This window comes from Psammomys obesus, unplaced genomic scaffold (assembly GCF_907164565.1).
Source record: "Psammomys obesus unplaced genomic scaffold, mPsaObe1.curated_primary_1811, whole genome shotgun sequence".
NCBI classification, from domain to species: Eukaryota; Metazoa; Chordata; class Mammalia; order Rodentia; family Muridae; genus Psammomys; species Psammomys obesus.
Genome location: NW_026592890.1, coordinates 3,164,482 through 3,188,682, shown reverse-complemented (window position 1 = coordinate 3,188,682; position 24,201 = coordinate 3,164,482). Strand labels below are relative to the sequence as shown.

The window sequence follows — 24,201 nt, the reverse complement described above, 5'->3', positions numbered from 1 at the left end:
CATTCATAATGTTTATACTGAAATTCTACTGACTACTTGTACATGATACGTCCCTCGCTTATCTTCCATATGTAATCCCTCGTCGCCTTCCTGTTTTAGAAATACAATAGTTGCTATCTTCTCTTACACATCTGCCACCCCAGGTCACCTCTTCTGCGGCACTGTCTAGCTGGGTGACTTCTCATTTGTTATAGCCACCTAGCTTACCCTCACCTCATTTCTTCAGATGAAGACAGAATAGCTCACAGGAAGCTGGGAAACCGTGGTTAGCTATCAGAGAAGGAATTGACAACAGTGTCCTCCAAAAGCATCCTTGACAGAGAGTGTCTGTTCCTACACTCTTTCTGATTGTAGCTTCCCCCTTGCTTTTCGAGAGACAGAGAGAGAGAGAGAGAGAGAGAGAGAGAGAGAGAGAGAGAGAGAGTAGAGAGATCAGATATGTCAAAAGTAAGAAGTTAAGCCCTTCAAAGGTCATTACTCATCTCCAGCACTGGTGACTCAATCCAGCAGATATGCGATGACATACTCTGCGAGCGTCCAGAGGAGGGTAGCGCTCTTACCTAGAGGTAGCTAGGACCAGGAGATGGTGAATGCTAGTCTGCCGCTGAGTCACCGGTGAGGTTCACAGGACCACCTCCCGTCTGTGGAGACACCCTTCCCTGACAGCCTCTCTAACAGCATCCCAGGCATCCTGTATCTTCAGCTTTATCCCTGTTATCATTGTTCCTACCCATCTCGGGGCTGATCCTTTCAAAATAGTTGTCATCTTCTCAACAAGGGCAGAGGGGGAGAGAGAGAGAGAGAGAGAGAGAGAGAGAGAGAGAGAGAGAGCATCCCAGAGAAACAGTCCTTTTGAGTGTTTTGCTACCTAGTGAGTGAAAATACCTTTTCAACCAGCAGGTTAGACTCTGAGGAGACTCTCAGAATCCATTGTGCTCTGGGCATTCCAAGCCACACGTCAAGGCTACTCCGTTCCCAGTCCCTGACTCCCATCAGCTCGTTGTGGAACAGAGCTTAGAAAAGCCTGCACTTGTTCCACTTACTCTCCACTCAAAATTCTTCATTGTCTTTTTTTTTTCCCTTTGAAATTCTTATAAAAATGTTTTACTTTTTAGATTCTTTTAATTTTTGTGGGGAGGGAAGGGCCAACCTTATATAATTATAAAATCAGGTACAAACTAAAAACTGTTAGTCTTTTTAAGGCAAGCCATAAAATTTATTGTGCTTTATCTGATTTAGAAAATGTGCTTAAATATTTGTTTGTCTACATGTTTGGACATGTAGCATACATGTTCATATGTGTGGACACATGCATGCAGATGTCCATGTATTTGTGTGTGTGTGTAAGTGTGGAGGCTGGTGGTCAACCCTGGGTGCCTTCCTCTGTTGACTCTACCTTGTTTTTTGAAACATTATTTTTTACCGAACACATTACTTTTGGCTGAACTGGCTTGCCAGCAAGCCTCATGGATCTGCCTGGCTCTGGCACCTATCTCAGTGCTGGGTTACAGAGGAGTGCCACTGAATCTCTTTATGTGGGTATTGGGAACCCAAAATCAGGTCCTCATGCAAGCTCTTTACCCACCGAACCATCTTCCCACTCTCCTACTGTATATTTTAAAATGTTAGTTAGGTAATACAAAAAACATCTTGTAAAAATTAAATGACTTGTCAATTAGCTATTGTGTATTCTGACCTTGTTTTTGCTTTTCTTTTCTTTTTTTTGTCTTACTTGTCATCATTAAGGGACTAGATAAACACTCCTACCTTCCTAAAGCATGACCTGCTAAAGCTTTAGCATTGGTCCAGTCTTATGTGGCGGTTAGAGAACTTGAGTCTATTGTGTGACTAAAGGGAACATCTTTAAGGCGACTTTGCTCATTCTCCTTCTTGTAGAGATTCCCATTTTTGTCTAATACACACATCTGTTATACATATGTAGTTATGTATATGTAATATGTATATTGTTAATAATAATGAGTGTAGCAAGATCACGTCTGGTTGAAGATTAGGTATGAATTTTTGAGAAGTTGATGGGTGTAGATCTGGAAATGTATACATTTGTGCCAAGGTGCCAGTACAGGATGCTGAGTAGCTTATGTTGCATGACAGGACTGGGAGGAAAGTATAAATGAATCAATAAATGTGTAGAACCATTGCTGTTATTTTGTTGATATTAACTTAAGTCATTATTGAAAGTGCTGGTTTCTCAAAAAACAGAAAAGGAATATGAAATAAAGCTTATTTGAAAACACAAACAGAAAACCTGAAACACTTGGGAAATGAGTCCCCCTAGATACCCACTGAACCCTAAGGACATTTTCTTTTCAATAGGACATTCAATAGGACATTTCCTATTTACGTTATATAAATAGGAAGATATGAAATAAGCATGCTTTTGCTTTGTTTCTTATTTCTTAAGTATTTTTATTTTTATAATGTGTTCTTGAGGAGACATGACAGTGACTTAGAATTAAAAGTTGGATTTGAGTGTAAGATTTGTCTAGACTCATTGTACAAATGGCATTTAATAAATAGAAATCAAACCAATAGAAGAGAGCACTTTGTCAAGTTTTAGTAGTATGATCTAGTCAGATCTACTGAGCGATGGGAAATTTTTCTGGCTTAGAAATGAATGTTGTAGATTTTTTTTCCTGAAAATCAATTGACATTATTAAAATGGTAGATGACTGGAAAGGCTCTGTGGGTAAAGCAGCTTCCCAGGCAAGCCTGGTGACCTGAGTTCAACACCTAGAACCTACCTGCAGTTACAAGGAGAGAACTGACTCCCAAAAGTTGTCTCCTGGCCTCCACACGTGTAATGCTAAGGTATAATGACAATACATTTTTTTAAATGTCAGAAATATAATTTGATGTCAAGTGATTAAATTTAATCACTTGGTTGATGATGGCCAATGGTTTGAAATACATAATTACTAACAAAGACAGATTTGTTCATAGTTAGACTATCTCATTTAGCTTTCTACCTCTACCACTGGATAACGTCTTACCCACTTCTCTTATGATGTAGACCCTTGTAAAGACACGTATGTGAAACCAGGCATCTTAGGTGTCCGTGTTTCAAACTCACAATGTCCCAGGAAATACTCAGGCTAAGTGTGGCATTGGGATTGAATGTCATTGTAAAGTCTGATATAAGACGCAGGTTCAGGGTCAAAGGGGAAAGGGACGAGCTGCTTGTTCAAACATTTACTTTCCATTTGAATCTTAGGTGGTTAAACAAACTTGGATTTGCTGTAATCCATCAAGAATCCACTACAAAGAATGAAGGTATGTTCTAATTCACATTTCTGAAACTTTAGCAAGAATGTGAGGATAGAATAAATCTATCCTGAAGAAAGAGACAATTCCAGGTTCTATGTATAGCCTCATCCTGAGGAAACATGGCTTGGCATTTGAAATGATCTAAAAGGTACAGACAGCCATCTTCACACAGACTCACCATGGAGCCTAGTTTCCCATTCCAGCTCGAAGTGATTTCACACTTCACCCACACTTGAGCAGCTGCAGGCTTCAGTGATACTCAAACAATTGCCAATGCAAATGTTTAGTAAGAACCCCTTACGGAGTTCTTACTCATGGACCCACATGTGTCATGCTGTAGTCAGATAACTTTCGTCCCACCATTTCCTCTGACAGTTTAACCTTTCCACCAGGTGTGTGTTGACATAAATTACCTTAAAATTGTTCTTGGAACACTTTTGGGCCTCACAAGCCACAGGAACCTACATCTTCACAATGTTGTTAGCCACTAGTGTGGGGACATTGAGGCTGTGGGTGCCAGGGTGCTCAGATTACAGGACACTCAAGGAGTATAAGGAGAACGTTGGATCTTTGAAGATAAAATCTTACACTTAGAAATGGAAAGGTGAAAATTTAAGCAGCTAAGGGAATTCATTACAGTGCTGTGATGTCGGCCCCTAACGACCTTGTTGGTCTTCTTTTCTGTAAGGTAGGCACCCATTGATTATCCACTGGGGAACAGAGACCTGTGTAGAAGGACTCACTCTGGTTTTTTAAGACCTTTGGTGACCTCTAAGGCTCTAAAGCTTCTTCTTCCAGGACCTCCCTTGGGGAATCTCTATTTTACGGCTCAGCCCCCTTCTCCTCCTGCTGTTGGGAACCAGCCACAGACTCAGCTCCCATGGCTCATTCTGCTTCCCAGCTCCACCACTGACTGTGCCATAATGACTCACATTTTCTTTTTCTTTCTCTCTCTCTCTCTTTTCAAGACAGGGTTTCTCTGTGTAGCTTTGGCTGTCCTGGACTCATTCTGTAGACCAGGCTGGCCCCAAATTCACAGCCATTTGCCTGCCTCTGCTTTCCTGAGTGCTGGTATTAAGGATGTGCGCAGTCATACCTGGCTGACCCCCACATTTTTAAGGAATTCTTTTTGTTTTGTTTTGTTTTTAAGCTACAATAGGCCCTATTTTGCATACTGAATGCTCTCTGGCACCAGGAGCTGCCATGGGGCCACTTATTTCTCCCACCCTTGAATTTCTTTTCATCAGGCAGCCATCAGTGTTCAGATTACAGGATGCTCAAAGAGTTTAAGGAGAATGTTGTATCTCTGATTATAAAATCTTAAATTTAGAAATGGAAAAGTGGCAAATTTAAGCAGATAAGGGAATTCATTACAGTGCTGTGATGTCGGCCCCTAACCACCTTGTTGGTCCTCCTTTCTGTAAGGTAGGCACCCATTGATTATCAACTGGGGAAGAGAGACCTGTGTAGAAGGACTCACTCTGCCATTTCTTGCTTTCTACTTTTTTTGGATGCTTGCCTTTTGCATTAGCTTGAAATTGCAAAAGGCAGATGGAGAAAAACCTTTGCTCATACATTATGAAATAACTGATGAGAGCCTTGGAACCTGAAGCATGTTTCTTCCGGTTATAGAATGTTACAGTGAGAGTGAGCAGGAAGATCCCGAAATAGCTGTGGAGCCCGCTCCGTGTGCTTCTGCAACCTCCTCTCCTGTGGTACGTTTAGATGTGAGTAGTCTGTGGGTCACTAATCCTTTGTGTGGGCATCACTCCTTCCAATTATACATAGACCATTTTGGCCATTTAAAAAAAAATTGACTAAGTTAAGGTGCCTTCCAAAGAACAAGTGTAATTTGCAGGGCACTGACTCAGGGTGTCAACTCAGAGCCTTCTCCATAGCAACCAACAGTGATGACAATCTTGATGTATTTGTTCATAACCCACAGATGGACTGGATCATACTCAGAGGATCTGTAGAGATGCAAAGGGCTTTTGAGTGGCAGCCCAATGCCTGCAGAGGCTCATTTGGCAGTGTGTATTTTGCCCTACTTATTCTCAGAAGGAATGTCAGTCCCTCAGAATAAATATCATGGGCACTTGCTTAAGTGCTTGGGATACAACAATGAAAAATTAATTTAAAAGTGATATTAAAAACAGAGCACAAAAAGCAAAACAGAAAGATGAGATGGCAGCTGGGGGTCCTATCAGTAAGATTGCATGTGGGCTGGTGTGTTAGGTTTCTAAAGAAGAATCCAAATTGCATTGTAAGGTATGGAAGTTCAGGTCTTCATGGATGCCAAAACTTTGGAGAATTATTTTATGTTGGAATATATGGTTCACTAGAAAGGGTCACAGAAAGGTCATTGGGGATATAGATTTTTTTAAAAAGTCAGTTACTAGGTCATTATTATTATTGTTGTTGTTGTTTTGGGTAGGTGGTTGAACTCAGGACCTCCTGCTTGCTAACTCCTACTTCACCAGCCACATTTACAGCCTTATGGTTATCATATACCAGGTGTTTTAAATACACAATCATTCAATCCTCACACAACCTTGAGAAACAATAGTGTTTATTTGATTTTTACTGATTTGATTGTTAGTGAGGCCAAACCCCTTTCCATGGTTAGAGCCATTTCTATTTTCTCTTTGTGTCCGTTAGATATTTTTAGCTTCTGCCTCCTCTTCCCCGTCTTCTTCATTCTTGTTGATTGATGGGATTTCCCATATTGTTGCTGTCGACATTTGAAATAACATGTATTTGTCATGCGCGCTTGTCAACTAAAAGTGTGCCATTCTCACTAATTTGAAAATGCCTTCATGGTTTCTGTTTATAAATGGCTGATCGTGAGTTTAATGGCTCAGATTTATCCATCACTTTTATTGGAATTAATGTCTTTTTTCTCCTTCCTGGTTTTGAAAATTGCTTCCCAAGGCCATGAGGAATTTGATATTATTTGTCTTTATTTCCTGACAGTGGAAACCTGTTTGGAATAATACCATGATACTTGCCTATCCATGTACCTAAAGTCCAGCACTGATCATATGAACATGAGGAAATGAAGGAACGCTTATGTTTGTTTGCTTGTCTATTTGAGACAGTGTCTCAAGGGGCCCAAGCTGGCCTTTAACTTGCTATCTAGGCAACAATGACTTTGAACTTCTCATCTCCACTCACTCCCCCACGATGATTACTGCAACTATAGGCGTATACCACCATGTTTGGTTTATATATGGCACTGGGGATTGAGCCCAGAACAAGCACACTGCCAACTGAGCTGCCTACCCGGTCCTTAAATGTTGTTTCTTAAGAAGTTGTAAGTCGATCATTTTTACTAGTTATTTTAAAAAATAATACATGATAAAACTGTCAGATTAATGTTGTCTTGGTTAGTATTTTGTCAACCTAATACAAGCTATTCTTATTTCAGAAGAGGATCCTCATTAAAAAAACGAAACAAAAACAATACACACACATCAGATTGTCTGTGGACAATTCTGTGGAGCTATTTTGTTAGTGATTGATGAAGGAGGGCCCAGCCCACGGTAGGTGGTACCATCCCTAGGCAGATAGTCTAGGTGAATAGGAGAGCAGGCTGAGCAAGCTGTGTAGAGGAAGCCAGTAAGCAATTTTCCTTTCTGGCCTCTGCTTAGGTTTCTACCTTGAGTGCCTGCATTGGCTTCCCCTGATGAATGACTGTGACCTTTAAGGCAAGAAAACCACCCCTAAGCTGTTTTTGCTCATCGTGTTTATTACAGCAACAAAAACCAAACTAGGACAAATGTTAAATAGTTGGTTTATTTATTTTTTTCTCCTAGTAACAGAGTATGTTACTTCTCCTCACACATTTCCTAGGCAGATTTTGTTTTTATTTTCTCTTGTTTCTGAAAAAAAAAATACAAACACACACACACACACAGAAGACACTTGGTTAAATAACATTAGGCTTACTATTTAAATAGGCAAAGTGGAAGAAAAAAAATCTGGATGGCTTTTATCCAGAGGATGAATCAAATTATTGTTTTACTCAGTATGATATAGGCTAGCCTAGGGTGAAAATTTTTTTTTTCAAGATTTTGTTTTTGTTTGTTAACAGTTGGGCAGTAACTTTTCATTTCATGAAGTTGAACTCAACAGAATAAAATAATATTATTCTGGAAAGCTGTCTCAAAACTCTCAAGGTTTAGAATAATTAATTCAGTGCTTAGCTTATCTTATTTAGATAATCTTAGTTTTCAGTACTGGAGAGTTTGGACTTCTGGTTCTAGCAGCAAATGACAATGGGCTGAATTCCACTAGGGGATGTGGTACGCTACAGGATCGTGGGAGAGCGAAGAACAGCTTTAGATTCTGTTCTTTCAAGCTGAAAAGGCCTCCCAGGAATGACAGTGGGCGGACTTCCGTTTTCGCCTTTCTGTGTCTAGGTGTGGAACATGTAGAAGTGTATGCTAAGGTGGACCCAGTTGTCATTCTTCAGGAGCCAACCTCTGTATTGCACACAGAACCTAGGATTCACTGATCCCCGAGGGTGGCTAGCCAGCCAGGAAGCTCCAGGGTCTCTCACTGTGGGCATTCTGTGCACTTGCCTGTCACTGTGCCCAACATTTTATGTGGGTGCTAGGATTCTGACTCCAGATCCTTGAGCTTGAATGGCAAGCACTGTGTTCGCCGATCCGTCCCACCAGCCCCAACATGACCTGACTCTTAAGGAAATGATAGTGTTCCCTCCTCCAGGCTTATTTAAAAGGCTTAAAAATAGACAGGGGTTCTGTACATTGCATTTAGAAAGATAGTTCGTAGATCTCATTATTCAAATTTCTTCAGTTTTTCAAAGAGTATAAAAGGAAGCAACTTCTCATATCATGTGTCTCAGCGTCCTAAGATACTAAGTGTTTTAAGAGCTATTAATGGCACTAAAGCTTTCACTAGATATTTTCTTCTTCCAAGTTTAAATTTAAAGGCACTGCCTGATAACCTGGTCTGTTTATGTTGATTGACTTTAAGTTGTGAACTCTCTTCTTGGAACTCTTTGTGGGGTGAAACTCCCTCATCAAAGAGATAGACGCAGTGGCCATCATAGATGGATGGTCTCCTATGGAAGAAGTAGAGAAGGATGGCTGAGGAGAGAAGCAGTCAGAGAGCCGGCTTGGCGCCTAATTGGCACAGATGATCAGAATGTATCCCACCAGCTTAGAGCCGAGGAAAGGCCTGCAGAGGCATTTTGAGTCAGCTGGGTGACCGTTGAGCAGGACTTTGAACTCTGTGAGCAGAAGGGGTGTGAAGTTGGTTTTGACCGGGGCTGGTATATGGAAGAAACCTAGAGCATCAGGGAGAGGCCTATTTTCATAGAAGACAGAAAAGTGTGCATTGTTCTGTGGTACAAGCTGGCAATGAGCTTTCTGGGATGGCACTCAGGCCCTTAGGTAAGCGAGATGGCTGGGACTTGGGTGTGCTTTGAGCGTAGACCACCAAGACTTGGATCAGATATAAAAAGGGGGATAAATATTTATAACCCCAGCTTCAGGCAGCTCAGGCAGATATTTTAATAGAATGGTTCAGTATTCACTCTTTGATGCTTTTCAGAAGAACAATTCCTTTGTGTCTCACAGAACATTGATGCAAGCCATCTAAAGCAAGCGAAAGTAGCAGGAAGTAAAATAAACTCTGAATAGAGGCTCATTGGCCAGGGATAGAGGAGGAAGTTGAGAGCTGAACAAACAAGTGTAGGATAATTTTAGAAAAAGAGATTTCATTTAAACAGGCTATGTCTTGAATAGCTGTCTACCAAATGTCACTTGGTCATTCAATATCCACTATACAAAATGGTACAAACACTTTCAAATAGGTAATTACTGGAAGACTTAGCAGTGAATATAATATCTAAACCCAAACCTATAATATACACGCATGCAAGAAACAGAGAGGAAGGAAAACCAACTTTCTCCTTAGGAAAAAAAAAATCATAAGCTTTATGTTTGGAAATTGAACTGATTTTCAAACTTTGCTAAAACTCGATGTTGTATATTTTTGTATCTTGCTTTGACAGCTCGTCTTCACATCCGCTAGCAGGGCGGCTGTCCCACCACCTCGTCCTGCCTCCTGCTCCCACTGGCTAATTCCAACCCCCTCATTAGCACGTGCTGCGGTCATTGGAACAACAGGCTCTTTCTTTCCCTGTTTCTAGTCTGTTTTTTTTTAAATGACCCCAAAAGGTACTTTTTTTCCCTCCTCTTAAATTATTATTATTATTTTTTTATTAGTTACATTTTATTAACTCTGTATCCCAGCTATATCCCACTTTCTCCTTCCCTCCCAACCCCACCCTTCCTCCCTCATCTCCTCCATGCCCCTTTCCAAGTCCACTGATAGGGGGGACCTCCTCCCCTTTCATCTGACCCTGCTTTATCAGGTATCTTCAGGACTGGCTGCAAAGTCCTTCTCTGTGGCCTAACAGGACTGCTCCTCCCTTGGGGGGTGGGGAGGCCAAAGAGCCAGTCATTGAGTTCCTGTCAGAAATAGTCCCTGTTCCCCTTACCATGGGAAACCAATTGGTTACTGAGCTACCACAGGCTACATCCGAGCAGGGGTTCTAGGTTATATCCATACATGGTCCTTGGTGGGAGAACCAGTCTCAGAAAAGACCCTGTGCCCAGATATATTTTGTCCTTGTGGAGCTCCTATCCTTTCAATGTCATACTAACTCCCCCTTCTTTCATTCTGAGTGAGGTATCCCAGAAGGAGAAAGTCATACATGGTATACACTCACTTATACAGACCTATAAGATATGATAAATATAATGAAATCTATACACCTAAAGAAGATAAACAAGAAAGAGGACACAGGGTAAGATGATCAACCCTTACTTAGATAAATGGGATGTGCATTGGATGTAGGAGAAAACAAGTAACAGGCCAGGAGCCTACCACAGAGGGCCTCTGAAAGACTCTACCTAGCAGTGTATCAAAGCAGATACTAAAACTCATAACCAAACCTTTGGTAGAGTTCAAGAAATCATACAAAAAGTACTTTTAATAATACTGATTTGCCAGGCTGGCCTTGAATTCACAGAGCTTTGGCTACCTCATCATCCTAAGTGCTAAGATTCAAGACCTATATCACCATCCGAGGCCCTACCCTTTGGCCTTTTTATTCAAGGCCATAGAGACTTCACATTCGTTGTCACATTCTTACCACTAATTCCTCCTTTGTCATCAGCCCAGAAAAATGCCTGCTTTGCCCTGAATCTTCTAGGCTTCCCTTCAGTGCCTGCAGGGAGAAAGTTTCTCAGCTTGTAGGAAGCTTTAGTTTGGATGCCACTCCACTTCCACATTCACAGCATCTTTCAGTCTGCTATAAGCATGACTTCCTTTGCTGAAGCATTCCGTGTCTTCTAACCCAGGACAGATTTGCCCTTTTAGTTTGTTTTTGGTTTTATTTAATTCTTATTTGGAGGGTGTTTTTTTCTGTTAATCCTTTTAGTCGGTATTCATAGTAATGGGTATATATATACAATTCTACCTTGTTCTTATTCTAAATTCTCTCTGCATTTCAGGAACACTTTACTTTTTTATGCCTTTTCATGCTGTTGCTATAATTGACCTTATGCTTGGGGCTTTAGGTGTCTGTGCTATTTATATAATTACTGCATTCATTTATAAATGTTAATTTTTATGTATATGTATGTGTGCCTGAGTATATATATATATATATATATATATATATATGCACAACACATGAATAATGTAGCCAATGTGGATTCTGGGAAGCAAAACTGGGCCCTCTGTAAGAGTAATATATACTTTTCACCACTGAGCTATCTTTCTAGACCCTAACAACCAAATCATTAAAATCAGAAGCCATATTTAATATTTTCTTGTTTATTAATGATGTTTATAAGTACGCCCAGTGCATGTTTGAACTTGAATGCATTGATAGGTGGAAAAGTGGACTGCTATCATGGTCTCATCCACACTCTCCAAGAATATTTCCCTGGGCACTCCTTTAAAACAGTATGGGCCATTCATGGTGTTGCACACTTTTAATCCCAGCACCTGGGAGGCAGAAAGAGGTACGTCTCTGTGAGTTTAAGTCTAGCCTGGTCTACATTGCAAGTTCCAGGACAGCCAGAGCTACACAATAAAGAGAGAGACAGAGACAGAGAGAGAGAGAGAGAGAGAGAGAGACAGAGAGAGACAGAGAAGACAGGCAGGCACACACAGAGAAGTTTGTATTTTTATTTATGTGTAGGTGGGTGTGTAGACATGAGTACACTGCCCTTGGAGGCCAGAAGAGGGCGTCAGATCTCGGAAAATGGAGTTACAGAAGGCTGTGAGCCACTTGACATGAGTGTTGGGCACCAAGTCCATTCCTCAGCAAGAGAAGTGTCCTCTTAACTTCTGAGCCATTCCTCCAGCATGTAGACTGGTTTTCCCTTGTACAAAGATTTTGCACGTCCCTTAAGAACAATAGTTCTATCAGACTTTCAGAAAGCTCCTGTTTTAGTTTTACAAACGAGGTAACAAAATTCCAAGCAAGTAAACCTAATGACTTTGTAGGTAGAAATTTCAAGATGTTTATACTTTACCAAAGATATTATTTTAGTCTAAGCACAATATCATAGACCTATAATCCCATCTCTCGGGTACAGAGGCAAGAGGAGTTCAAGTTCAAGGCCAGCCTGGGCTACACAGTGAGCCATGTCTCAGAAAATAAACCAGAAATATATATATATATATTCTCTCACATTGTATTATTAGCTCCTGTTTAAGTACCTGTCAATCAGGAAGCTGATGCATAATTTTGTGTACCTGCCACCTGCTAGGCCCTGTTGAGGACACCATCTCCCTTGAGCATCAGTATCATTAAGTGGTTAGTTGAAGAGGGGCCACAAATTAATAATTGAAACAAATGCCTTCAAGTAACGATAAACATTGTGAAGAAGATAAAACCATGAAGTGCCCAGGAGAGTGGACAGGGGTTGCTCTGTGCACTCCAGTTAGGGGAGATTGTGCAGAAGAACTGATACTGGAATTGAGCCCAAAGACAGCCTACCAGAGATGTACAGGGAAAGCCAGTCATTTGGAAGGGACCCCAGATATGCACATGGGAAGTAAAAAGGCCAATATGGCAGATAAGGGGAGGAAGGGGGCAACGCTGTCAGGGCAGCCCACATAACTTCTCTGCTAATGAAAAGGTTTCTACTTGTGATGGGCAGCCATAGAAGAGTTCATCTAACACATACAGACTGTGATGTAGTTTTGCTTTAGAAATGTTCTTGGTATTAGAAGGCGCCTGGTGCAGAGTGTTGGCCAATGGAGTGTTAGCAGGAAGACAGTAGAATATGACTGAAGATAAAAATGACCTTTGCAAAGTCACATGCATACCGAAGATTGTTGTGGGAAGTGATATCTTGTCTGTTAATTGCCTAAAGTTACCCAGGAGGTCAGTGACAGACAAGGTCCTGTTTCAATTATTATGTAGGTGAAAAATAGCCATAGAGCCTCTCAGGGCTTAGAGAACCTATTTATTTACTGTTATTAATACTGCTGATAAACATGTAGAAAGTCTGGGCTATGCAAGCCCGACATGAGCTTGATTTCTGGAACCACAGTGGAAGACAACCAACTCCAGGAAGTTATCCTCTGACCTTCACAGGTGTGCTGTGGTATGTGCCCCCTTCCTCCATCACACACATTTGTGCTCACATGCACACATAGACACACACACAGGCACACATATACAGATACACAGACACACACACACACACACACACACACACACACACACACATACACCCCAATACAAAAATTATGTAAAGAAATATGTATACTTTCCTTCCTTCATTACCATTTGGTTTTATTATGTTAATCTTGTTATTTTTTTTCTAGCTCCTTCTCCAGCACACACTGATTAATGCTGCTAAGACTTCTGCTGAATCACTTCTTCCTAATTACCAGCTTTTAGTGGTTATTTTAAATTGCTTCTCATCATGTTGAGCTTGTGTTTTGAACACATTTTTTTAAAAGGGATGTTAGAGCTAACTAGCATTTTAATTAAAGTTTTCTAATAATAAAAAATCCTACAAATAAAATGAGAAGATCTATTTTTGATATTTGAATTCAATCATGTCAGTCAGTTAAAAAGTATAGTCACGTGGCCAGGGAGATATCACAGTAGAATGGGTGTTTGTCAACAAGCCTGATAAGCTGAGTTTGATCCCAGAGACTCACATGGTGGAAGGAGGGAATTACTTCCCCCGGTAGCTCTTCTCTGGGGGAGAGAGAGAGTGTGTGTGTGTGTGTGTGTGTGTGTGTGTGTCCACCCACAAACACATGAATACATAAGCGTAATAAGTAGAAGGTGCAATCATTAATATGATTTCAGTTTTCTCACTGAAGATATTTGAAACTCCGACACTCAGAAATGAATTACAAACACGTTGTTATCAATTCCCTTGGAAAAGTAAGCTGCTTGAGATTGTGAGCATTTGTGGGTCTATTTGACTCTCATAACTCTCCTCTCTCCTGAAGTTATCAGTCGATTCAGCAAGTTGGTGGAGATTTGAGGAAGCTCCTTTGTAAGAGACTAAGATACTTTGGTCAGATTTTTCTTGCAGAGCTGGTTCTCTCATCTATTCTTTCCTGGCAGTAATTTGTTATCAACCAACTATGTGTTGGGCACAGATGCAAGGAAAAAAATGCAAGTGTAAAAATGACTAAAAACAGCCTGTTCTCAAGTAGCTCCACCAGAAAAGATTTAGCAGTCAATCAGCAATAGCAATATGTTGTCAAATAAACTAATATTCATCCGATGTGGAAGAAGAGGGCACCAGGTATGGTATCCTTACAGCCTGATGCTATTGGAGAGACTTCCTACAGGATCAGGCATGGGAACTAGCTTTGAAAGAGAGACTCACTAGTCAAACAGGGATGGGGAGGAGAGAAAGTGTACCTATGCCTTTCTGCCTTCATTCTCTATTGTTTTGTAAGTATATGATAAGGATAATTACAGGAAGGCCAGGATACTGTGCCTGGTATTGGCTACTGGCAGCTACAGAATCTTAGAAAACAATAAGCCATATTTTGGCAATGTGTTATTTACAAAAGTGACCCCAGGTGGATTCTTCTGAAATGAACTCCGTGTCCAATTTGCTCTGCAGTTCTCACTTTCTGTTTCATTGACTACCCTCAACACCTAACACAGATACCTTTTTCTCAGTTTGTTTTCAACCTTCCCCAGTTTTTCACATCTCTTTTTCTATTTCATTCATTTTAATATTCACTCTTTTTAAATTTTAAAACAAAATCTAGGGCAGGGTAGATGGCTCTGTTGGTAAAGTGCTTGGCTTGGAGGCACGAGGGTCTCAGCCTGATCTCAGAATCCATTTAAAGTTCTTGGTGTGGTGATGTACTTATAATCTCAGTAGCAGGGAGGCAGAGATAGGATTATCATAGGAACTCGCTGGCCAGCCAGCCTAGCCTCTTTGGTTAGCTCCAGGGCAATGACAGACCTTGTCTCAACAAACAAGGTGGACTGTGAGAAAGACACTTGGGGTTGTCAGGCAGCCCCCGCCAGCATGCACACACAAATGCATGTGCTCTGAAAAAAGAGGAGGGACAAGAAAACAATTCTACAAATGGAACGTGGGGTCTTGGGAACATGGAGTAAGAGTATTTTCATTAACAGTCAACCAAAAATGCTTTGCAGACCTGACCAGCTCTTCATTAAGAAGCCCTTCCCTAGTTCTTAAAGGAGAGTTTGGAGGTTAGAAAGAAACACAGCAAGTGTAGCTGCAACTGTGGTCTTTTTCTCAAAAATGCCATTTTTCTCTAAGCCAATTAAATCACCACGGCAAGAGTGACAGAGCTCAGGCTTGATCTCTGCAATGAAGAGAAGCCAATGAAACAGAAGGCGAGTTTGACCAGAATAGTTCACAATAGGAGAATGTGCCAGTACTGAAGCAGTTAATTATTTTATAGATTCATCTAATGAGTAAAATATCAGTGCATTTATTTGGATAGTGTAGGGCTTGTGTGTTCCTCTCCTGGAGAAGCAGGACTTACAGAGCTTTGTCCTCTTGGTTGTTTAATTGGTTAGGTGACTAGTTGTTAATTGGTCTGGGTTGCCAGCTGTCAAGCTATTTGACACTTCACAGAATGAGTTGTTTTCATATCTTACTAGTCATTTTAATGCTCTGATAATATTGAAAGTAGATTTATTTCTGGGCTGGAGAGATAGACAGGTGGCTAACATGGTTGCTGTGAAAGCATGAAGACGTGAGTTCAGATCCCAGATCCCAAGTAATTGCTGGGTAGATGTGGTGGTTTGGTTGTAATTCCAGATTTAGAAGGTGGAGACCGGGGAGGGGGAGGGAGGCGAGGTCCCTAAAACAACCTGCCTGGAAAAGTGGCCATATGGTGAGCTCTGGGATCGATTGAGAGACCTTACCTGTCTCAGTAAATACGGTGGAAGCACTCTTGAAGGTAATTCCTGACATCTTCCTCACGATTCCAGGGGTGCACAACACACACATTACAAAAAGAAGCACAGTAGATTTATCGATCATTTGGCAGCCTACATTCACTGAGCATCTGTGAAGACACATGTTAGTTAGTCGCAGTTCTTCCCATCAAAAGCTCAGAGCACTTGAAACTCACAGCGCTGTACTGTTAGAACACAGGTAAGCATTCCGACTTGCTTGCTGTATTTCAGAGGTTTTGAAGAAGGCCCGGATGTTTTCTTCTTTTAACAGTCTTTACCCTGACACTTCCATGGTTGACAGGATTATTCAATAGGATGACGGCATGAAACTGAACCACAAGCAACCTTCTGTCTAATGCCATGGTGGGGGTATAGGGTAACTTAGAGCACACTGCGTCTAGATGTTTGGATTTTATTGGTGAATAATGTTAAAAGTGGAAGCAGTTACCAGAGCTTTCTTTTGGTATGGGTAGCATTCAAAAATATAAACTCACCTAAAACTACTTGCATGTATGTATAATGTGTATATATGTACATATATATCATATGCATATTTAACTATTTGTCAAAATTCTCAAAATTTTGCATTATCAAAATGTAAGTAATATAAAATCTCAGCATAAGTGGTGTCTGTCTCAACAGAATGTCCTTATTGTTGATGTGGCCTTGGTACTATGTCTGTGGATTGGTGAAGCGTCCTTCAGGGTGATCATTTGCCCTTGGAAGCACGCTTCAAAGTCTCTGTCAGAGGATCCCACAGTGACCTGCTGATCTCCATCAGCGGCACAGCCCTGCCTTCTTTCTCATGAATTCAGGGGCTATAAATATATTCTTGTCTCACTCAGTGAAACTGTATTAAAATTTGAAAGTGACTGGGGCTAGCAAGATGGCTCCATAGTTAAGGAAGCTTGCTGTCAAGGCTGACCTCTGGGTTCACTACAAGGAATTCACATGGTTTAAGGAGAGAATGGATTCCTCTGATTTCTTACACACACTGGGACATCTGGATTCCCTGTCACAAAATGATAACATGTAAGATTGTGGTGAAGACTTTTGAAGTGACATGTTTAGCTTATTTTTTAAGTTTTATGGTGATGAGTTTATGGTGGGTCACGTGCTAAGGAGTAGGTAATTGCTACTTGAAGGTCTTGCACCTGCTAGAAAGTAGTCTTCTATTGGGCCACACCCCAGACTTCTGCTTTCTTTCCGTTAATTACCTTCCTCAGTTGTTTTTGCTCATTTCATTGTGAATTCAAGAATAGCTGACAGGCTATCATTGTACCCACAAGCATTCCAAAGAATTGTTCTAAGAGAGTCTTTAAATTGTTGGAGAAACTTAAAACTTTTAAATTTTTGATATAGAGATTTTTTAGATCTTATCTGGTGAACTCAAACTTACACAAATCAGTTTTAGAGAATGGCTTCTGGTAGCTTCCATAGAGAAAAAAGTATCATATATTTGTTCCTTGATTTAAAAGAAAATATATTTCTGATTACTTTTTTGAGACAATTCTGGGAGAATTTTAATAAAAACAAAGAGAATGGTAATTTAATTCAAAATGCCTTTTTTCTTCTTCTCCTGTTCCTCCTCTTCCTTCTTCTGATTTTATTTGTGGAAAATAGGCTGCACGGCGGGCATCTTCTTCTTCACCTAAACGGAGGGAAACATCGTCTTCTTTCTCCTCTCTGGAAAACACAGTAAAGGCGCCCAGCCGGTTTCCTTCCTCGGGATCTAAAGAAAGACAGTCCTGGCTGGACATGGTTAACAGCTCGCCTGCTGCGGTAAATGTGGGGCACCCCCTGACCTTCGCTGTGCAGGTCCACACGCCTGCGTCCTCAGAAGGAAGCAACTGCCGGGCCCCAGAAAACAGCTCCGTCATGGCAGAAAGCGGTTTTTTGAACTCTTTATCTAGAGATGACACTTCTTCATTGAGTAATAACCAAGACCATCTGACAGTCCCCGATAGAGCTGCTGGATCAAGGACAATGGACAGGGGTAAGCCAGGAAATGAAATAATGAATATTTGTTGGGGCATTGTATAACTCTGATATAAATTTGTAACAAAAGTGTTTAAACTCATGAATGGCCGTTTGATAATTAGTCACTTGGGACTTAAGCCTCCAGCTCCTTTTCTAGAGTTTGCCTGTGGCAGCTCCTGTGGCCAGGCCACTTTTTATCTGTTGTAGGTGTTGGTTAAGTAAACAAATGCTTTAGACTATGAGGCAGGTAGGTATGTGATCATAAAATAATACCTCCCATAATTTTGGATGAACCTCTCTCTCTCTCTTTTGGTTCCATAGTCTGGGGTCTGTGGCAATTAGTCCCCAGGGATCTGTGGGATGGTTTTATTTGGCTTGGATGTTGCCAAATGGTTTAGAGCAGCCCTCTATTGGAGAAGACCAGTGACCTCGTAAGGGTATCTTTGTGGTCGACAGAAGGCAAATACCTCACCTGTGGTTTGGAGGGCAGAACTTGCGATTCAGAGCAGACAGCAGCTTATATTCCTGGGAAACAGTTTTCTCTTGATAAAGGAAACAGCTGCAGGTTAAAATCGATAGTGTGTCCTTGAATATTCTGTGGTAATCTTCCGCTGTGTTTCAGGAAACACTTGTTCCTGTCGTTATCCACTGATAAGTGTTTTCTGACTGTGCCTCCTTCACGCTGGTGTGATGGATTTGCACTTCAGGCACTGCTGGAAGTTGGCTTGCTAGTTGCTGTACTAACTTGTGGGAGTTGCCCCGTGACATGAATGATGACTCTCTTGTACCCTGAGCAGGGGGGGTCTCCTTAAATTCTCAGATTTGGGGGCTAAAGAGATAGCCCCAGTGGTTTAGAGTGCTTGCTGTTCTTTTGGAGCATTAGAGGTCAGTGTCTAGCATTCAAATAGGGAAGCCACCAACGGCTACCTGTACCTACAGCATAAGAGGATCTATGTCCTCCTCTGGCCTTTGTGTGAACCCACATGCATTGTCGGTGCACGCGCTCACACACACACACACACACACACACACACACACACACACACACACGCAGAGAGAGAGAGGAGAAGAGAGGAATAGATAATAAAGTCAATCCTTAAAAAAGTATCAATGTTTCAGATATGCTCTATTAATTTATTTTTTTAAAAAAGAATAATTTAGGTCAGGAATCACAACTGTAGGCCAGAATGCCTGCACATGTGTGTATGTGTGTGTGTTATTTTAATATATGTAAATTTAAACAGCCAAGCTAGTAACTCATTTTCAAAGTCACCTCAGTATTCATTGCTCTCTAGGGCTTTCTCCATGGATGCTTTAGGTGTTTTTTTTTTTTTTTTTTTTAAGATTTATGTATTTATTTTGAGTGCTTTACCAGGATATACATTTGCATGCCAGAGGAGGGCATCAGATCACATTATAGATGGTTGTGATCTACCATGTGGTTGCCGGGAATTGAACTCAGGATCTCTGGAAGAGCAATTAGTACTCTTGACCACTGAGCCATCTCTCCAGCCCTCCATGGATGCTTTAAATTAAATATTTTATATGAAAACCTCCAATCTGGGCCAACTTCTCACTTGAAAACCTTCACTGAGAATTGAAGTCATTGGCAAGCCAAGTAACTTGGGAGGTCGCTGAGTAGGTAGGGTCGGTAGGAGACAGGAGGCATCACCACTGAGGAAGAGGACAGAGATGCGGCTTGGGAGGAATGGGGGCAGTGGGCTCTATCCATCCAACCACACATACATGAGGGGATGTTGGACAAAGCATTAGGCTTCATCGTGTATTTTTGGGCTTGCGCAACTGAGGCCAGTGGTGTGTGGAAATATGAGTTAAGAAACTTTTTTTGAAGCTACAAGCTGTTCAAAATAGAGCAGACAGCTTGTTCTTGGGCGCCTTTATCACTGGAGGTGTTTATCCATGTGGAGGCGGCCATTTTCATTGACTGTATGTTGCATGTCGATAGAGTTTTCGTTCTTGTAAAGACACAGACTTTTCAAGTGTAGATTTCAAGTGACCTTTAGTTTGTTGTTTACAAGGTGCAGATGTGGCCTTGCACACATCCAAGACTATTTGGGCAGTGTAGTGCAAGTTAGTATTGAAGGTCCTTTGGTTCATTTTTAAAGGACACAAAGTTGTGAGGCTAGGGATGAGGGCATGGGTCTGGGGAGAGGAGGTGAATATGATCAAACACTTTGTACAAAACTGTCATGAAAATAAATGTTAAAAAGAAAAAAAAAGCACAGATGTTAAGATTGGGAAAACAAAACAAGCTATTGTTTCCTGTTTAAGAACTCGCTGTAATAATTAGATTAGGAGAATAAAGGCAGAATGGACAGGATGGTTCAGTGGGTAAAGTGCTTGTTGTATAAGCATAACAACCCAAATTGGATCCTCTGGACAATCATAAAAGTGGAAAATAAAAAAGAACTGACTCTAAAAAGTTGACTTTTGACCTCTGCACATGTACTGTGGGCGCATGTGTGCCCTCAGCTCCATTACTAACAGCAGTAATAATAGTATTAATGGTGATGATATTAAAGGAAATAAAATTTAAAAGTGTAGAAATAACCCTCTCCTCTCTGTGGCAATCAAGACTTCTAAAGCATTAGAGATGCTAAAATGCATTTACATTCCTTCCCAAGAGCCAAGCCTACAGATTGAGTTTCCCTTTAGGATTAATGAGGAGTTGTCATGGGAGGATGGATATGTTTCTCACCCCGGTTTAAGTGCTATCCTGGGGATTCGTGAGTGGAGGAATCTAGCTGGGAGGCAACAGCTCTCTTAATCTAAGAATAAAGGAACCTGGTAGTAGTCAGTTTTGAATTACACACAGAATGACCAACAAAATCTAGGTGCTTTTTCTAATAGTGTAATGGGAAGGTGTTTCTCCTGGTAGAGAGGAAGAGAATATAAAGGTATTTTCCCCACATTGGTTTGTTGGCAGTTGCCATATGTTAGAGAATTCTTGCTGCTGATTTTTCCCCCCCTGCTTTTGGGGATTTGGTTTCATTCCCAGAAGAGCTGAACCACATCAAGTCATCACCATGGAAACGGCAGCCCAATCTTCCCTTGTGTTTGCTGTGATTTGCTGTTGAGTAATCAAATTGGGTGTTGTGAATGTGTTTGTTTGGAGAAGAAGGTAGCTTTGTGTGTGTGTGTTTGACTTCTAAAAATTATTAACTTTCCAATGTAGAGAAGAGCCTCTGAAATTTCAGTGTCTAAATTATTATGCTGATGCTTTATATGAGGGTTTGTGGTTTCATTGTCATCCATGAAAAGAGTTAGATTTTTAGAAGATTAAGATCTAGTCTCAAGATACATTTTTTTTGGGGAAAGAAGCATTTATCCTAGAAAAGAATCTTAAAGGTTAATCGCTGAGTTCTGAAAAAAGCAGACAGCGTGTATTATAGCCTTTCTTCTGTTTAGACGATGAAAGAAATATTTTGCAGTTGGTATGCAATTAAAATTGAGGTTTCTGGAATTTTATTCTGAATTTAAATATCCTTTTAGACATTCCTTCCAGCGGTGTAAGCCATTAGAAAAAGGGGATGGGATGTCAATGGCATCCTCTGTCCTTTCTATGCTGCAACTTTCAGATGGCCACAACTCTAGGATTCTCCCCCAAGCCTTCTAAGGTGGCGGGGTTAACTGAGCTCTCACCTCACCTCTGTTTTACGGTGAGCTCCTCCTCTCTTTGGAGAACGACTTTCTGACCATTACTGTGAAATGCAGATTAGAACAAAACAAAGCTCAACTAAACCAGGTCTAATAGTGAAGTCAGCTCAATTTAGCATTGCTGCTATTATGATGATGGTGGTTCTAACTTGTGCTCCTGAACTTTGTGATTAACACATCTGAAATCTAAAGGTTAAAACACCTTCACATCTAGTGAGGTGAGTGGGAGGGAGAAAGCAGAATTAACAAAAGAAAGGAAAGCAAAGAAGGTGTCACAAAGGAGATACACAGGGATTTATAAAAGCAGGTACACAGAAGACAGTACCAAAGGGAGAGTCCTGCATGGAGGTGGGGCCTGGGGCTGGGAGGTAGGAGGGAAACTGGGACAGTATTGAATGATGGACTAGGCACAGTTAATTTCAAAAGGTAAACCAGGACCATTTGGCACTGAGGTGATGACATAGATGGACCTGTGAGTTCAAAGAGTCCTTTTAGGCTTAGGTCAGAGGCTGTGATAGAATAAAAGGAGGCAGGAACTAAGAGGGGTGTGAGGCCTCTGTAACACAGTAAAGGTGGAAATTGGAAACAAGAGAGAGAGCAGGGATTCTGTGCCCTGCCTCACCTCAGTCACTGTGTAATTAGAACTTAATTTAGTCCATAAAGTATTTTCCAGTAATACTATTTTGTAGTAGAATGAGAAATGACCTTAAAGTAGGGATACATATTTGCTAACAGGAGCATCTTGTGTGTGTGACAGTTGGCTGTCATGGCTCGGATCTCAGCATGGATGACTGACTCACAGTGTCTTTCATGGCCCCCACTTGAGTGCCGAAGGTCTCCCCAAGTCACCACAAGATAAACTGACTAGGTTGCCTGCGAATCTGCGCCGTACAACCATGTCATTTGTGGTAGTCAGAATTTTATTACCTTTTTAACGTTTTCTGAGTTCCATACATTTTGCTGGGGCTAGAACATAGGAGTGGAAGGCTGTGGAAACTCAGCAGAACAAGGATTCTGAAGCTGGTGAAGATTTAGAAGTAGGAAAATGAGTGACATCTGGAATTGGGTGGAAGATGGCCATGTTCAGAGGGAGGCACAGGCGCAAGCCTGTGCTGAGAAGGGAGTTTTTTATTTTTGTTTTTAATATTAATTTTATATTAATTAATATAATTTTTATATTATATTAATTTATATTCATTCACTTTGTATCCCAGCTGTAGCCCCCTCCTTCATTCCCTCCCAATTTCACCCTCCCTCCCTTATCTCCTCCCTTGCCCCTTTCCAAGTCCACTGATATGGGAGGTCCTCCTCCCCTTCCATCTGACCCTAGCTTATAAGATATCTTCAGGACTGGCTGCACTGTCTTTTTCTGTGACTGGTAAGGCTTCAGGACTGGTAAGGCTGCTTCCCCGTGAGGGAGAGGTGATCAAAGAGCCAGCCACATGAGCTCATGTCAGAGACAGTCCCTGTTCCCCTTGCTAGGGAACCCACTTGGATACTGAGCTGCCATGGGCTACATCTGAGCAGGGGTTCTAGGTTATCTCCATGCATGGTCCTTGGTTGGAGTGTCAGCCTCAGAAAAGACCCCTGGGCCCAGATTTTTTTTTTTTTTTTTGTTGGTCTCCCTGTGGAGCTCCTGTCCCCTCCAGGTCTTTCTATCCCCCCCTTCTTTCATAAGATTCCCTGTATTCTGCCAAAAGTTTGGTTATGAGTCTCAGCATCTGCTTTGATACCCTGCAGGGTAGAGTCTTTTAGTGGCCGTCTGTGGCAGGCTCCTATCCTGTTTCCTGTTTTCTCCCTCTTCTGATGTCCATCCCGTTTGCCTTTATGAGTGAGGATTGATTACCTTATCCATCTTATCTTATCTTTTTTGTTTAGCTGCTTTAGGTGCACAGATTTTAGTATGTTTATCCTATATTTTATATCTAATGTCGACTTATAAGTGAGTATATACCATGTCTGTCTTTCTGCTTCTGGGATACCTCACTCAGGAAGATCTTTTCTAGTTCCCACCATTTGCCTTCAAATTTCATGATTTCCTTGTTTTTAATTGCTGAGTAGTATTCCATTGTGTAAATGTGCTCCAATTTCTGTATCCATTCCTCAGCTGAGGGATATATGGGTTATTTCCAGATTCTGGCTATTACAAATAAAGTGGCTACAAACACATGGTTGAATAAATATCCCTGTTGTGCACTTGAGCATATTTTGGATATAGGCCTAGGAGTGGTATAGCTGGATCTTGAGGTAGCACTATTCCTAATTGTCTAAGAAAGTCCCAGATTGATTTCTAAAGTGGCTGTACAAGTTTACATTCTCAACAGCAATGGAGGAGGGTTCCACTTTCTTCACATACTCTCCAGCATGTGTTGTCACTTGAATTTTTTTAAATTTTAATTTAATTTTATTTTTAATTACACTTTATTTACTTTGTATCCCCTCTCTAATTCCCTCCCTCCCTCCTCCCCTCCCAACCTCTCCCTTCCTCCTCATTCTCCATGCATGCTCCTCCCCAGGTCCACTGGTAGGGGAGAGTTTCTTTTTCTTCCTTCTGATCCTAGTCTGTTAGGTCTCATCAGGAGTGGCTGCATTGTCTTCCTCTGTGGCCTGGTAAGGCTGCTCCCCCCACAGGGGGAAGTGATCAAAGAGCAGACCAATCAGTTTATGTCAGAAGCAGTTCCTGTTCTCATTACTATGGAACCCACTTGGACACTGAACTGCCATGGGCTACATCTGTGCAGGGGTTTTAGTTTATCTCCATGCATGGTACTTGGTTGGAG

At 41.3% G+C, this 24,201-nt stretch overlaps 1 protein-coding gene across 1 annotated transcript in view; it reads left to right on the top strand.

Annotated features, from left to right (window-relative positions):
- The window catches only part of Ipcef1 (interaction protein for cytohesin exchange factors 1), a 74,251-nt gene that overhangs the window by 28,812 nt on the left and 21,238 nt on the right, over window positions 1-24,201 (top strand). Inside the window, exons 5-7 of the mRNA XM_055615842.1 lie at window positions 3,233-3,291; window positions 4,918-5,012; window positions 17,387-17,759. Coding sequence (XP_055471817.1) covers window positions 3,233-3,291; window positions 4,918-5,012; window positions 17,387-17,759 — 527 coding nt within the window. The remainder of the gene's footprint in view (window positions 1-3,232; window positions 3,292-4,917; window positions 5,013-17,386; window positions 17,760-24,201) is intronic.